This window comes from Carettochelys insculpta, chromosome 1 (genome assembly GCF_033958435.1).
Source record: "Carettochelys insculpta isolate YL-2023 chromosome 1, ASM3395843v1, whole genome shotgun sequence".
NCBI lineage: Eukaryota > Metazoa > Chordata > Testudines > Carettochelyidae > Carettochelys > Carettochelys insculpta.
In genome coordinates, this window is record NC_134137.1 from 240456440 (window position 1) to 240472145 (window position 15706).

At 41.6% G+C, this 15706-nt stretch overlaps 1 protein-coding gene across 4 annotated transcripts in view; it reads right to left on the reverse strand.

The window, feature by feature from the left end:
* The window catches only part of FAR2 (fatty acyl-CoA reductase 2), a 205132-nt gene that overhangs the window by 27175 nt on the left and 162251 nt on the right, over positions 1–15706 (reverse strand). For all 4 annotated transcript variants that reach the window (XM_075003113.1, XM_075003120.1, XM_075003130.1 and 1 more), the window contains exon 7: positions 8591–8709. In XM_075003113.1, the coding sequence (XP_074859214.1) occupies positions 8591–8709 (119 nt within the window). The remainder of the gene's footprint in view (positions 1–8590; positions 8710–15706) is intronic.

The following is a 15706-nucleotide window of genomic DNA, read 5'->3' on the forward strand; positions in this document are numbered from 1 at the left end:
GACAGGTGTAACTTCACTAACTTCAGTGAAGATAATTAGGCACAAATGAGAGCAGACTTTATGTAATTTAATCCAGGCTAACGAGACAACAACACATGCGCTCTAAAAATAAAACTATCTTACTTTTTTACATAGGGTCTTTCATCCCCAAATACTTTAAGCATATATTCAACATGCAGTGCTAATGAAATGAACCTACACTGATACTTGAGCATGACAAACAGCACAGTAGTGAACTGAGGGCAAACGTTAGCTGTGGACACTAGGGCCTCTTATTGATTTCCGTCGTGCTTTTGAAAATCCCAAGAGATGCCTACCTGCATCTTTACATACCTAAATACTTTTGAAACTTTTATGCTTGGACTAGCAAGCCTTCCCACCAGCCTTAATGAGAAATTATAATGAAATAGATCCTATTCTATGATTCTCATATGAAACTTCACCCTTTATTTTAAAATAGAGTCTATAACGAGCCCCATACATAAACACAGCAAGTGCACGTATAACAATTAAACAACAGACCTTAATTTAACATACACATGAAAGCCATGATGTAAGAATATGCAAAGCCACACAAAGCGTTAGTAATGGTGCATGAAAGTCAACAGCTCATGAAACAATGCACTAAGTTCATCGTGTATATAAATGAGAAACACTAGTAAAAATGAAGATTAACCCAATCCATCCAGTGCATCTAGGTAGTGTTTGCAGTCAATCAATAAATAAATAACAGATGTGGATTGAGATAGATAACTGATATATAGGTTATCAAGCTATGAAAACAAAGGAAACTATTAATAAAAGCAGTTTGATTTATTGAAGAGTTTCTCTTGATGTACTGTAGATCTTTTGTCCATGCCAAAAATCAGGAAGAAACTATGCGTTTTATGAATTATTTACTTCAATGATGCCACTTAGAACAGATCCAGAAATTAGTGGTAACTTGGGGTAATTTTTGCATCTTGCCCAGATTCCCCAAAATAACATGTACCTGTGGATTTTTCATGTCTCATTTACCCAGATAGGAAAGAAAATCATATCCTGGAATGAGTTAAGTGCTGCGTTAAAGGCAAGGTTTCTCTGATGCAATTACTGAGGGCAGATATAAGGCTCTCTCTTCAGCAGTCTTTTCTCCAGCTACCTACAGTCCTAAACTTTGCAAATTCTACCACTTTTTCACCTTTCCTGCCATGTATGGTCGCTGCCATTAAATAATATTGAGTTCTTCTAAAAGGTAGTCCTTGTCAGAGAAGCAGTCAAGTAGCACTTTAAAGACTAGCAAAATAGTTTATTAGGTGAGCTTTTGTGGGACGGATCCACTTCTTCCGACCAATGGTCTGAAGAAGTGGGTCTGTCCCACGAAAGCTCACCTAATAAACTATTTTGCTAGTCTTTAAAGTGCTACTTGACTGCTTTTTGTTTTGATAGTGTATAGACTAGCACGGCTTCCTCTCTGTTACTTGTCAGAGAAATGGAAGTTTAAAGACTCCACAAGTGTAATCGTATGGTAGTACTTCTATTAAGGTGTCAAATTAAATTTAATTGGCCTCTTTCCCAAGTAGGGCACTGAATCAACTATTCAAATGGGTATTTTCAAAACAGGTCCTGCTGTTTCATTGATGGAGAATACCAGAATATATTGTGTAGAAAAAACAGCATGATAAGTAAGTATGTTATGGGTCCACGTGATGGAGGAAGACAATATTAAAACCACCATTCTTTGCTTGGTAAAGGCACATGTATAAGCTACATTACTGATTTAATATTTCCTGCTCTGACAATATTTATGTAGTGGGAACAATGGCGCAAACTTCATGGATTATTATAGAGGCCCATGTAAATGTCTGAAATCAATACCCGCCCCAACACACAGAGAAAACACAAAAGCCAGTCTTATCCTTAGCCCCCTGAGCCCAGAGTGAAGCAAACCCACAAACAGAAGCCAGAATTTGTGGGTGGGGGGGGGTGAGAAGAAGTGAGCCTTCAAGGCAGCTCAGACTTTGCAGTTTCTTCTTTCCCCTTCTCCATTCCACCCAACAGCAAGTGGCCAACGAGAGGCATGACCAGCACAAGTAACTGAACACAATTTTGCCAATGTCAAAAAACAAAGGTCCCTCCCTTCCTTCCACCAGGGAGAAGTACATGGGCAGGCGATATAAGAAGCAAGGGGAGCGTCTTAGTGCTCAACCTCTCCCCTCTTCCTATTCCTGTTTTGACCATTCCTGCAGGCTCCCACAGCAAGCTACTGCAGACTGATGACGCTTCCCCCTAAAAGGATCTGTTAACCTCCAGCTTGCCAGGTCTATTAGCATAACATTGGACCTAGCAAAAACACCTGCACATTATTATGTGTCCAGGACCAAAGTTTAAAGTATGCTTTAAATACTTTATTAGATTCTTGCCAAAGATTATCAAATAACATCTCCAAACCAGTCCTTGCATAGATATTTAGATGCACAATCTGAGTATTCAGTTTTAGCTTTAAACGCTTGGCTCTTCAGACACATAGGTTTTTAATATTTTTTTCAAAAGACCACCCTTATCTAAAGCACACATTTAATAACTGTAGTACAAAAGCTTGCTTCCAAAGTCGTCTTGTCCTTTCCATCCATCCCTACTCTCCTTTAGCCTCGCTCCCCCACTGATGAGAGCACTTAAAGAGACAACATTCCTTGTCTTCCAGAGAGCGGGGAAAAAGGAGTTTCCCTTTTTCTTCTAAACTATTTGATGGACTAAGTTTAAGAGAACCCTCAACCAAAGGCGGTACCTTACTAAGATGTCGAATACTTTGGTATGCCTAAAATCTTTGGAAACATATTTTAACACACACAATAGTGAAATTTCATAAACCTGGCTCATCATGAAAATCCCATGAAATAAATTAGTGCTCCCATTTTCTAAAAGTTACAAACTTTGTTCTTAACACACTAAAATGCTCTGACTTTTAAAAATGTTTTTATTTCAGTTAGTTTAAATATGTACTAAACTGGAATGATTACTTTATAGAGGCTTAAGAGTATATTTGAAATATAAAATCAGCTTAGAAATATTGATGAAGAATATATAAAACAGAGAAGGGCTGCAACATGTATTCAGCAGGACAGGTGACTCGCGATTACTATAAAGTTTTTTCAAATCTCTGATGAACTTTTTTTTATAGTTCAGGATATATAAACCGACTTTCTAATGTCCAAATTTACTGCTTTTAATTTGGTACTCTCTTCACATCCAGTCTTCACAATCTGGCATGAACTGGAAAACATTCTCTATTGTCTTTAGAAATAAATTTTAGAAGAGTATTTTTTTCCAGATGACATTTGCTATAATCAGGATCAGGGATTTGGCTGGAATGGATGAGCACAGAGAAGAGGAAGACAGTGGGAAGGGGTCAGGGTCTGGACAAAGCAGAGGTGGAATACGGGCAGGGACATAGGCTGGATAGCTTGCCTCTCGAAGCAGCAGCTTCCCCTACTGCCCATGGAGAAGTGCCCACCTTAGGTTGAGGAATGCTGCCTGACCAGCTAAGCAGGAAGCAGACACAGGGCAGGAATCAGCCCCAAAGCTGAACTTTCTGGGTTTGGAAACTTTCAAGCCACAACTCAGGAAATGCTATCTCCCCTCCTCCTCCAAGAGAAAGAAGGGCCTGTCCTATCACAGGGACCAGGAAAATCACAAGTCTTAGGCTCACATTTTCCATAACTCCCGAAGAGGTAGAAATGGCTTTTACTTGCAAATCCCTCCCCCACCCCCTTCTGCTACTTTGGGGTGAAGTTTGAATGCATTAGTTCGTCTCACAGCAACAGCTCAACACCCAAGTTACTGAGAACCTTTCACAATTAGTTCACTCCCAGGTCTGGGCCCAAACCAGCCACAACTAATACCCCATATACCAGGCCTAGATCTGTAGAAAGCAAAGGTGTAGGGGTACCAGACATCCTATTTCAAATTTAAGAGAACCACCATGCAAAACGGAAGATCCTTTCCGCAAATCTAGAGACAAGTTATACACGTGCAGTACGCTAATCTATAGATTGCAAAGAGCAAAGACTTCCTATCTAGAGGGACTGAGTTGCTGTCTTATGTTAATGAAATCTCCAAGACTCATTGTTTTGAGACATTTCATATCCATGTTGACAACAAGTCACATACAATAGCCTCAAAGTTTTTCTGTACATTTTCCACCCTCTGTTTTTGGCAGGCCATCTTGGGATCTGCTGCCAGTCATACCTAAGCGTGATTTTAGCATGGCTGCAGGGGACACAAGAAACTGCCCTTATGCTGGATCGATCACATCTTCCTCTGGGCTGAGATAAAAAGTGACCTAGTGTCCAGGAAAGGAGAAACAGTAACAACTGGCCTCAGGCTCAAGGACTGAATCAATTTCCACAACACGATTGCAGATTAATGCCTCACCACCAAAAAGATCAGGGAATAGAAAATCTAACCAGTCACTACGACAACTCATTAGCCACCTCTGTCGCTGAAGTGCCCTTCCCTGGTACAGATCTGCTTTCTCAGTATCCACGAGGGTGGATTCTCACAGAATATCTACAGACCCCAGCAATGGTCTAGACTTTGGTTCTGTCTTTGACCAATAGGTGGAAGGACTAGTCAAACCAGAGGTACGGCTGTATGGCCAAAAGTATGAATGGACACAGAGCAGAGATTAGGAATCCGAATACACATTAGCCTATCAGTAAGCATTTCAATGGAGCAGGCCATAGCATTCAAAACCTGAAAAGCTGCATCCTAAAACAAAGAGACTTTAACACTAGATAACAAAGGGAGATATCTGAACTGGAGTTCATTCTCAAGTCAATACTTTACACCTTGGGCTCAAAGATAGTAATTGCCTTACACATTACTAGAACAGCTTCCCCATTTTGATATTCGTAGTGATCTCCAGTAACTCACTTAATAGATCACTGCAGAAAGTGATTTTTCGCCCCCCACCTGTTCACCCCTCTCCTTCTTTCCTATGTAGCTGATTCGTCGGTTTTAATTTCATTTTTTTCAGTCTTTCAGTTAAATTCTCGTTGTGTCAGTGTACTTTTATCAGAATTTCCAGAGCTGAAGAAGTGGGTCTGTCCCATGAAAGCTCATCTCCCAAAAAATGATTTTGTTGGTCTTTGAAGTGCTACAGGACTGCCTTTTTATGATCTTACTTGATGTGCTTTTTATTTTACAGAATAAGGAACATACTTCAAATAATCAATGTAAGTACAGAATGTACTTTAACAGTGGCTGATGCTAGTTGGGCAGCTTTGAAAATCATTCACTAAATTCTCTTTTTATATGCATGGAGATAGAGGTAAAACCTCACCCTAACTACTCAAAAATTGGTAAGTTTTTAAAAGAACCTAAGTAAGGTAGGAAATGGGTTGAAATGGGTAACCCTAGGCATGGGGCAAGGTGGTGTAAGAAGTATAGAAGCAGATCATATCTTCAAGGCAGCAGGAAGGTGCAAAGATGCACTGCCCACAGAGAGCATTTAGTATGATGCCATCTACCTTATAGATGAGAAAACTGACGCACATAAAAGTTAAGTGATATATCCACAGCTACACAATCGTCTGATTCTTGGTGACAGCAGGGCCCCTTTGCCTTAATTGGACAGTGTAAGTTGCCCCAAAGCAAGCATAAATTGTACTTACACCCATTTTAAGGCCTTTTTACATTGCCAATATGGTTACAAAAGAGCCTGAATGTAACAGAATCAGGCCCAGAGAGTGTGTGGCAGAGCTCAGGTCAGTTCCCTTGCTTACCTTGCTCACTGCTCACAAGGAGAGTGCTTATCTAGATGTCCTTTTGTTTGCTACACATTACAAAGGAGTTGAAGGGAGGACGCACTGCACCTTTTTCATCTTTTGTGGACCTATGCATACCTAATCACAATAGGCTCATGGCAAATATAATATGGAATAGCATAGACCTCACTAGTGTAATTTCTCCTCAATAATGTTGCTACATGCAATAATCTACAGCAGACAATGTGTGGTAGGATGCAATTTATTAAACTATTCCCTAGCCTGGGATTTAACTATGTTTTTTTCTGTGGTTCTGTATTTAATACCTGTGGGACTCAAAAGCAAATATGGATTTTCATTATACACTTCTTTGGCTGGTAAAATAAACTCTGTGTTGAAACGAGGTATTTTATGGTATGTAAATCTAAAGGGATAGTTGAGCTTTCTTAAATTACATCATTATCTACCTAATAGACTTTGCATATGACTTTTACAACTATATGGCTTAATTAAAAAAAAATCAGAGATCAAGACATTCGTTGTCTGTTCTGGTCAGGTGGCATTCTGCAGGAACAGCTTGTAGAGGAATAGCCCTTCACCATGGCTTGGCAGTAAGGATCCTATCTGAACAATGACTATGGGGCCCGTTCTCTACCTGCAGAGATGAAGTGAGAGAAAGTAAATCCTTAGCCCGTCCATCCAGAAGTCATACTGAGGATAAAATGTTGCTGGTATTCTTCCACTCCCTGCCCACAGAAAAGGCTGTGCCATGTGAATTACCAAAACAAGACACCACTAGCAGTAGATATTCAAAATCTGGGCTACTTCAGCTTGGTCTCTTCCTCTTGAATATGCAGGTGGATTTGCAGTCAGTCATCCTTACGCCTGGCTCCTTCTTGTTTAGGAAGTGGAGAGAAGTTGTGCTAGGTCCCAAATGCCACCCACTTATGGCACTATGAGGAGATGCCCTTATAGGACATCATGGAAATCTGTAAATTCTCTTTACTTTTTAAATTAAGCTTTGATGTTTGAATTATCGTCACAAGAACATAACAATGGCCATACTGGGTCAGACCAAAGGTCCATCCAGCCCAGTATCCTGTCTGCCGACAGTGGTCAATACCAAGTGCCCCAGAGGGAGTGAACCAAACAGATAACACTCTCTCTCCTGCCATCCATCTCCAGCTTCTGACATAGAGACACAGGTCGACGTAACTATGGAAAAATCTCAAGTCCTGTGTGTAGTTAAGCTGACTTCAGTCCTCATGTAGACAGCACTAGATCAAAGGAAGAATTCTTCATTTGAACTAGCCACTGCTTATCAGGGAGGTGAATTATTATGCTTATGGGAGAATCCCTCCTGTTATTATACATAGCCTCTACATTGAAACAACTCAAAATGCAGATGTTCCGTTGTAGCATTTTATGTTAAGATCAGAGAATTATACAGGCATAAATATAACACTTCAAAGTCTCTCCCTACCTTAACTTTCTCATGTAGACAATTACAGTCACTTCAAAATTTTAGGTTTTCTCTGCAACCATGACAGATCAGTGCTTTTTTGAAGATGAGATCTCTTATTCTGCAGTGCAACATAGCTGATTCAGAGAAGTGATGATGTAGCTTATTGGTATGTATTGTTATTTTAAAAAGTTGCTCATATCCAGAGGTCTGCAACCTGAGGCTCTGGAGCCACCTGCGGCTCTTTAAGGACTTCTCTGTGGCCCCCGATGCTGTAATTGCCAAGTAAAAACACAACCACAAAACCCTTCCTGATTACTTCTGATATTTCAGTGAACATCTAAAAGCACAAAAGTGAACAACACATATTTGTTATTTTGATATGAGTTGTTCACTTTTGTGCTTTTAGATGTTCACTGAAATATCATATCTAAATAGCAAATGATATGTGATCTTGAAACGTTGGATAACTTCCTCTTTAATATGTGCAGTGCATTGTGGGACATGTGTATGTGCTGTTCTTAAAATGGGGGTTACAGAATGTATGATTTGACTTTATTAAGGACCATCTCGTATTCACATGCATTGTGGCTTTTGAATTACTGGAGTTTTCTATAGAATTTGAAAAAAAAATGGCTCCCCCTGCTCTTTTGGTTGCCGACCCCTGCTCACGTCATATTCATTACTGTCCTGGCTGGAGGAAATTGTGCACAGTTGTAAACTGGCTAATAAAGATAGTTTGATTAATGAGTGTAACTGGAGGTGAGCTCTGACTTATGAGCCTAGAATACTAGGCAGGAAAGAACTAGTTAAACATTCAGGACACATTCTGAATACTCATGTGTTTACTTTGGCAAAAGTCCCAATAAAATCCATGAAGATTTTCATGACTAAGGATATAGCCCATACAGAATTCAGAGGACACTGCTCACCAGGTTTGAACATTTTTCCCAGTTTGCCACCCTTGACCCTCCTGTACATATTTCTTTGAAGTCCTGTTTACACACAGTCACCTCTGAAACTGGCGTTCCCTCAAATTTTCCTCTGAGGGTCTATCAGGCTGTACAGGCTTCTCAACTCCTGAACACCATTCCCACAATGATTAGCAAATATTTTTATGGTTCTGTGTACTTGATAAATGCTGTATAATCAACTTACTGATCAAAGGGATTTCTGCAGAATCACACCACCAGGATCTGTCTTTGTGGTTTCTGTAGAACTTTTAGCCCCTGCCGCACCCAGGGAACAATATACTGAACCTGGGAATCAAGTGCTGCTTTTTCATAAAGTTTAAGTTGGATGACATTTGGTATCCCTTTAAAATCCACATGGTATCATAATGCCTTAGCAATCCATCTGACAAACAAGTGCTCGCCCCTACCTGTGAACTGCAGTGTACCACCCGGCTGCTAGGGTGAGGTTGATGACAACATCTACTGGAATCAGATCAGCTACAGCATCGTGACTGACTTTGACCGTTTGCAGAATCCCTTTACCAGCCTGTGGGACAGAGGAAAACAGTTAATGACAATATGTAGTAACAGGACTTCCTTGGATGATGAAAGATGCAGCACCACTTAGTCAATTTCATGTTCAGTTTGTGACACAGAAGATTGGAGTGCCTCTATGGAGAGCCAGGGCTTCACATACTTATGTGGATCCAACTGGTTAGCATTCTCAGGAAGTTGGAAACACGACAAGAGAATGTCAGTAGAAGTGCTCAAAAAAACCAGTGGTCGCCTTTAACCAGTGATGGTAACAGCAAGAAAGAAATATTTTTATGTTTTTGGGTGAAATTTTACAAAGTGTCTAAGTGACTTGGGACTGTACCTGCCATTTTCAAAAGTCACATGGGACCTTTAGTCCTATTGACTTTCAGTGAGATTTAGGCTCCCAAGTGTAACACTTTCAAAAGTGCTCAAATGACAGGAGACTAAGTTCCACTCTCAAAACCCACATAGGGCACTTAGAAGTGTACATCTTTTGAAAGTCAATGAGCTCTCTAGAAATGTGACTGGCTTTCAAGGCACTTGAAATTTTACTCTGATTTTTTGACTTTGTCTGTACATTTGTCCTACGGTTCATCTTCCATGTTATGAGTTGTTATTAAAGCATCATCAGTGTGTGTGGTACTTAACAAACAAGACATGGTCCTTTCCTTGAAGGTTTTCAGCTATTGCCTATGTCCATACTGCAGTGATGGAGTGTAACTGCAGCTCAGAGCTGAGCTCTCTTTGATCTCACTAGCTTGAGTCCTCAAACAGTAAAAGCACAGCAGTGTGAGCTTCAGCACTGGCTAGTAGTAGTAGTAGTAGTAGTAGTAGTAATAGCAGCATCCTTCAGTCTACGTAGACTATGGATTGTGCCCTTCGTAGTTCCATTTGGAATCATCATTTGCAGCGTCGACTGACTGTGAAGGCCCACACGAGAGTGACAGTCCTTGCTGCATCTGTTGCATGTGTAGAGCACTGGCTATCCTCATGGATAAGTACCCAGGGATCTAAGTGGCTTTGAACAGTCTGCACCAAAGGGTGGAGTGCCATGGTATCCCTGTTTTGGAATCCATGATAGCTAGATAAAGTTAGATTGTATGCATCTAAGCAAGGTGCAATCACACAGTGTGATTGAAGTCTAGCATGGTCTAAATTAAGATGTAACGTTGAATGCCAATTAGAAATGCTGTGAAGAAGAGAGGAGGAAGACAGAAATAAAATAATGGGTTTTCTTTAGTTGGTAATGTGCTTATTGGAGGGTGGGTGGAGGTTCCATAATGATTTCTTTTTAACTGAACGTTTGTGATGATGTTTCTGTGCCAGGGAGGTTAGGGTTTGGAGGCTTTATGGAAGAAGTCTTTTGGAAGAGGGTCTAACAGAGCAAGAGTTGTAGCATGGCAGACTGGATCAGTCAGGGTGTCTCAGGAAAGGGACACAGACCTGAAGGAGAAAGTGGGGGAAAGAAACTGGGGGACCACGTTTACATGAGGCTTAAGGAAAACAGCTGAGTGAAAAATCATGAGGGGAAAAGAGAAAGGCAGGAACTAAGCTGTGCAATGCCTGGATAGCAAGAAAAAGGAGCCTGAAAGCAACATAGAAGGCAACAGACGAATGAAGGGACTTGGGGAGCACAAGACGCAATAACATCAGCAGAAAGAACCAGAGTTTCTGCACCTACATTTTGGGCAGATGGAAGGGACTAGGAAGGATCAGGACAAACTGAAGACAGCATATGTAAGACAGTTAAGTTCAAAGTGGCCTGTGAAAAGTTACAGAGGTATCTGACAGGATGGGACGACTGGGATACAAAAATGGCAGATGCAATTCTACACTGAAAAGTACAAAGTAATTCACACTGAAAAAAAATAATCCCCAACACACACACACACACACGAGTTCTAGCTCAGTGGTTTGAGCATTGGCCTGCTAAATCCAGGGTTGTGAGCTCATTGGCCTGCTAAATCCAGGGTTGTGAGCTCAGTCCTTGAGGCGACCATCTAGGGATCTGGGCCAAATGGGGGTGGGAGACAGGATAGCGCATGGTCCTGCAAAGAAGGCAGGGAACTGGACCTGATGGCCTTCTGAGGTCCCTTCCAATTCTATGAGATGTGTAAGGTAGATCTTGGTGCCACCGAAAAATTTCAGCTCAATGCGCAGCAGTGGTTAGAAATGCTAACTGAATACTAGGAATGATTGGAAAAGAGACAGAAAGTAAGACAGAAAATATATTGCCACCATGTGTGTATCCAGGATGCATCTACACCTTGAATATGGCATCCAGTTCTGGACTCAGCATATAGGGGTATTGGAACAGGTTCAGAGAACAACGAAGATGATCAGAGATATGGAATGGCTTATATATGATACAACACTAAAATGACTAGGGCTTTCCAGCTTTGAAAAAAAGAGATGCACAAGGCGGATATGATAATGGTTTTCCAGTGATGAATTGTGTGGGAAAAGGGACTACGTAAGTGTTGTTTGCCTTTCTTACAATACAGAAGCCAGGGGCCGTTCCATGACATTACTAGACAGCAGGATTAACACAAAGAAGAGGAAATACATTTTTATACAAATGTCCGTAAATTGTTGCATTTGTTGCCATGGCACATAGTGATGGCCAAAATAGATTTGCATTAAAAAAGAATTACATAAATTCATGAAGGGTAAGTCCATCAGTGCCTATTAGCCAAGAGGGTCACGCATACAATCCCATCCTTCGGGCCACCCTAAACCCTTGCCTGTCATAAGCTAGGAAGGGAAGATAGGGCTACATTATTCCAGCTGCCTTGTTCTGTACATTGCTCCAGAAGCTCTGGTACTGGCCATTTTCAGACACAGGATACTGGGTTATAGGGAACAGGGGTCTGGCCCAGTGTGGCCGCTCTTCTCTTCACCTGCCACTTCTGATCCACAAATGGCTATCGGTGACCATGTGTGGTGAAGTGCATACACTGCCAGGATCCAAAGGGGAGAGCTGAGTGTTGGTGAACAGTGAGCTGTGGTGGAAGGGAGAGCGATGAGCAAAAGGACACTATGACAAGCCTTTCTCCAACCTCTCCTTCATCCTATGGCAGGAGTAGAGCTTGCACAGGAAGTGGGGGAGAATGCAGCAGCCACAAGAGAAGGAGAGATGACGAGGATTCTGCCACATCACCTATTCATAAACAACGTTCCAATGTGCTCACCACATCAGACTACCATAATACTCTTCTTTTTTGGTCATTCTGTACCTCCCTGGGATAATGAAGTATCTTACTAGCTGTGAATGATTGGGGACACTGCTGCAAACGAATGGGAAATGTCTTGCCCTGCATAACCACCTCTCTGAAAACTGGGCCGAAAACTCCTGTCTAGAAAATACAGGTTTTAAAGTATGTTTTTAGCACATAAACAATGCACAGGTTTTACTAATTTTATTTTATGTCATTGTGATACTTATCAGACTCACAAGAAAGTTGCAGATGAGGAATAATCACGTAAGCTCTGACAATCTCAATCATATCCTGCAGCAACCTTCTGTTGTTCTGGCCTTGGGCTACAAAACAGCTGTGCCAAAATATTTCAGTTGTGACTTACTACAATAACCTTCTGCTCTCCTAGGCTACAGGGCTCTGGCAGCTGCATGGCAAGCATGCACGTCTACACACTCACGTGAAAAGCCCACCATGTCCACAGTGCGGTGTGTAGTTACACGTGTCAGTGAAAGGTTCTGGAGGAGGGAAGGCAGTGGGGAAAGGCTTCAGCCTTTCCCTGCTACCAGAGCCTTTCACTGCAGCAAGGAAAGGCTCAGCACTTCTCCACTGCCTCCCATATGCTAGAACCTTCCACCATTGCCAGAGTATTTCACTGCGGTCAAGAGACGGAAGAGGTGGTCAAGGAGACTGAAGAGATGCTCCATGCCTGGGGGTCTTTTTCTGCAGCAGAGAGGCAGCAAGGCATGAAACTACTAAAAAGAGGAGACAGAGACATATGGCTTGGGTGAGTAGCAAGCCATGTAGGGTATGCATTCAGCTACTTACCCACACCCTTCAGGCATGCCCTTACTTTACTTCCCTAAGCCTGGCTTCTCCAGCTACCCTGCTACCAATACCTGTTCTGGGGTGCTACCCAGGTATGTACACTACAGTCCTCCCAAAGAAGCATGCAGAATAGATACAACCACACCGCTCTCTTCAGAAGAAACATGCCACAGTGTTGTATTCTGAACTCTGTGATGTGATGTGAGCAACTATTGATCATAAACTCACAACTGTGTCCCAATTTACTACAGGCTGAACATCTCTAATCTGGAGCTCTCTCATCTGGCAAACTCTGTAATCCAGCATGATTTTAGTTAGCTGGATAACCAATTATCATAGATGTGTCCAAGCTGCCCATAGTCCCATAAAGTTTGTTTACAAACACCAGGTCTGGTTCTCAGTGCTCTGTTATTTAGCTGTAAATTTACCCCTAAATGTCTTCTAAGAACCCAGCAAGCCATGAAAGTGTGGTAATCCAGCTAGAAAATATTGACTTTCTGTGGTCTGGCAAATTCTCTCGTCCAGCACCAGTCAGGTCCTGAGGGTGCTGGAAGAGAGACAGATTGAGGTTCAACCTGTACTTGAACTCACTAGAAGAAAAGGGCTGATGATGACTACATGTTCTGTACTGTATTCATATTGATTGTCATATACATTTGAAGTACATCCTTAATATATAAATATTAAGACATAAAGAATTCAAACCAATCGAATACAGCATACTATTTGGTTCATTATATAAGTCACTCTATTTCCGTATGAGGCATGGCCTATTTTTTGTTTCAGATTTTTGACATTTTCCCTTTGGGATAATAAAAGCCACTTCAGCTGAGGTCTCTGAGATCATTTGCCTGTTTGAGTCTGACATTTTTAGGCAGTATCCCAGCTGAAGAGCTTGGGGGCCAATCGCTATTCAGGGCACATACCAAAAGCAGTTATTCCCCCCAGCAGCTAATCATAGCTTTTCAAGGGAGGCAGCATTAAAACTAAGCCAGAATTCTCCAGTTAGAATCTAGCAGAAATAGGATTCACTTCACAGAACTTGTAAAATCAACAGTTAAACAAAACTGCTATTCACAACAGAAGCAATTCTAGGCAAAGGAAAATTAATCATGCTATACAGGGAAACAGAGATCTGCATTCCCCATGTTTATGAACATTTAAGAGAAACATACCTATTTGTGCAGAAGGGAATTATTAGACTGATATCTCTCTCTATATATTTTAACAACGGGAAAAATTTCAAAAGATGTGCAGTTCAGGTTCAGTTTGGATAAAGCTGCCAAAAGATCTGAACTATCTTGGGTCTGCAACATTGATCTTGAGAAAAACAATATCATCTATTTTTAGGATGCAAATAACTGCAAAATCTAAGAACAAAATTCGCTTTGCCTGATGAGTGCAGAAAATCACCCAAATGGAAATTTGTTTCTGTCATCATAGGTTTCAACCACTCAACTTCACTAATTCTTCCATCCTTCACCACAGCAAATAGGATCAACTGAGTGGAAAAACAGGTGGACTGAGATCCATGCCTCAGCTAGGGCAGTCTAGCACCCAATATTGAGGACATCCTGCTACCCTCTCCTGAAAGTTTCATCCTGAACACTCCTAATTTCTATGTCCCAGATTAATTCAGTTGTTTTGAGTCATCACTGATGGAGATTCAGTCTCTGATGCAGCTGTCCCAAGACCACTGAAGGATTTCAAGATAAATAAGGACCAGGACTTTGAATTAGGCAGAGAAGGAATTGGTTAAGCAGAGAAGGCATGATTTTTTTTTTCTCCACTCACTGCCTGGTCCTGCATGCAGCAGACTCAAAGGGAAAATTTCAATGGTGCAGGCACAGAGAACAGATAGATACTTTCCCTGGAGGGCCTGGAAAGATGCTAGTCCCTTGAAGTGTTTTGCTCTCCCTACCAGCAAATCTTCTGTTTGCCCTGGATTGAAAACTCCTGAAAATCAGTTTTATCACAACATTTTTGTACTTGTTGCTTGCAGTTCATCCAGACAGTTTGAGAACAATCCTTTTCTTACAGCATTTCAGCCACAATCCGGAAAGTCAAATACAGGCTAACTCTCATTCTTCTCCAAACCTGGTTTTGTTCTCAGGTGGGGGTAAATTTTTGCATGTGCGTGTGTGGTGGGGGAGGGTTTTATTTTTGTCAAACCAGTGGACCATCTAAATTAAGAACAAAAAAAGTGATTGGTGGAAAAATACATGTTTTTAAATTAAAACTAGCCCAAAACAGAGAGGGTTGCCCCAGTCAAAAATGGTTCAGCTACATGTAACTTACACCATTCAGGAATCAGTTTTGAAAGACTCCTCTAGGGATTATCACTCCATGATTTCCACTGATATTAGTCCAATTAAAACCAGTTTTCCTCCATTGTAGGAATGGGTGGCTCAAGAGGTTATTAAGTTGGAAAAGTCTCTTATTTCTATAACATCAGGATAAATCCAATAAAGATTAGCAGCTAGTGAAAGTTGTTGCCAGACAAAAGCAGTTTGGTAAGGTAGCAAAGAGGTCTGCCTATTCAAGGGCCTGCAGAGCCACTGAGCAGCAAGTCCTGGCCTCAGGAGAAGCCCAACTGGCAGGTGTTGGGAACCAGTGGATCCAGCCAAGCAGCAGTTAAAGAGTGACTCTGGTTCCCAGCTAGAAGACATGAAAGTGGAGGCCCAGCTCTGCAAGTGGGGCGGGGTTACGAAAGAGCCAAACAGCTCCTTGAGCAGCAGCAGGCTCCAACTGGGCAAGTATGCCCAGTGGCCCCCCATGGTGAAGGAAGGGTTTTGACCCTTGAGCTACTTGGGAGTACAGGATTTGCAGTCTCAGTTCAGACTAGGACTATCACTCCGCATGTATTACACTGCTATGCCAGAAAAATAATTGTCTGTATGTGTAGTGGGGTGATCACCATCCTCCAAGTGGAACAACGGCTAAACCCAGCTCTGGCAGAAATTGAGGTTGTGGAGCCAGCAG